This window comes from Contarinia nasturtii, unplaced genomic scaffold (genome assembly GCF_009176525.2).
Source record: "Contarinia nasturtii isolate CC-2019 unplaced genomic scaffold, AAFC_CNas_1.1 Cnas_scaffold_3121, whole genome shotgun sequence".
In the NCBI taxonomy this organism is placed as follows: Eukaryota; Metazoa; Arthropoda; class Insecta; order Diptera; family Cecidomyiidae; genus Contarinia; species Contarinia nasturtii.
Genome location: NW_022200433.1, coordinates 1 through 1,265, shown reverse-complemented (window position 1 = coordinate 1,265; position 1,265 = coordinate 1). Strand labels below are relative to the sequence as shown.

General features: G+C 41.7%; 1 protein-coding gene across 1 annotated transcript; it reads right to left on the bottom strand.

The window, feature by feature from the left end:
* Positions 1-15: 15 nt before the first annotated feature.
* LOC116349796 lies at positions 16-1,256 on the bottom strand. Its single transcript, XM_031781393.1, has 2 exons — positions 684-1,256; positions 16-361 (listed from the first exon to the last, which is right to left on the bottom strand). Exons 1-2 carry the CDS (start codon positions 1,204-1,206, stop codon positions 228-230), a joined length of 657 nt encoding a protein of 218 aa, XP_031637253.1. The 5' UTR covers positions 1,207-1,256; the 3' UTR covers positions 16-227.
* Between the last annotated feature and the right edge of the window lie 9 nt (positions 1,257-1,265).

The following is a 1,265-nucleotide window of genomic DNA, read 5'->3' as shown; positions in this document are numbered from 1 at the left end:
AAAGCACAATTCAATTAGACTGATATGAAAAAATTGACTTGATTCATAATCATCATTATGCTATTGTATATGCAATAGACTCCACTTACCGAGTACAATTTATACCAAGAGGTACTCGTACTTTGGCAAGGCCACAATTTAATCAAGCCTAGCGAACTAACAAATAATTGTTATAAACTAATTTCTAAATTTAGTATTGTTTGAATGTTGTTGAATGAGGGCTGCTACTACTGCGGCTGCAGATGTCCATTGTTGACATTCTGATTCTGACCTCGATACAACGGCAATGGCTGATTGTTGTCAACACGGCGTGGTCTCCGTACATTTGGATGAATTGTCCGCTTGAACACCACGCATTCACCTACCGAATGATACACAACAAAAACACATTACACACAGTAAGAAAATATCAGCCGACGCTATACGCAAAACCTACTGGTACGTGCGCTCATACGTTTTTACATCTTTTACATCTAGTGACCATACGATTTTTCGACTGATTCGTTACTCTTTGTGCGTATCTTCGCACAGTCGAAAAATCGTATAGTAATAGATGTAAAAGATGTAAAAACGAATGAGCGCACGTACCAGTCGGTTTTGCGTATAGCGTCGGCTGATATTTTCTTTCTGTGCATGTATAACAATTGCTTCAAAATTTGTATCAATTTCAATTGATTGCATACCTTTGTAGAGGATCAGCTTCGCTGCTGCGATATCACGGTGCCATACAGTTGTGAGCGTTGGTTGTGCTCCAGCAGCTCCCTCGATTTCAACGTTTGCAACATTTGGTAGCCATGTTTTGAAGAAGCGTTGCTTCTTTGACACCAAACGACCTGCATTCGGTCCATCTCGAAGAGTTGCAGCAATGACATCGCCTATATCACGCATCTCGCGCCACATTCGTTCAATTGTTCGTCGCATTTGTAGTAATCGTTTGCTCACATTGGTTACGATGGTTCGTGGTAGTCCAACAATTGGATTTGGTACACAACCCACACATTTCTTGTATCGATCACGTCGAGTTTCTTGTGGAAATCGCTTGAAACACAATGGGCAATGCTCTGATGTCATGTATTCATCGACCATTCGAATGATGCAATTTCCACGTTTCATGATGGCTGCAATCAGTTTGCGAGTGCCTGGGCATCGCACGTGTTTTTTGATTTTGATCGGTGAGTTGGCTGGTGTGGATCCACTGGCTCCCATGTAGAAAATTGATGGTTGATTGCGTGTCAGTTTGCAAGCCGTTTTGTCGATCGCACGAA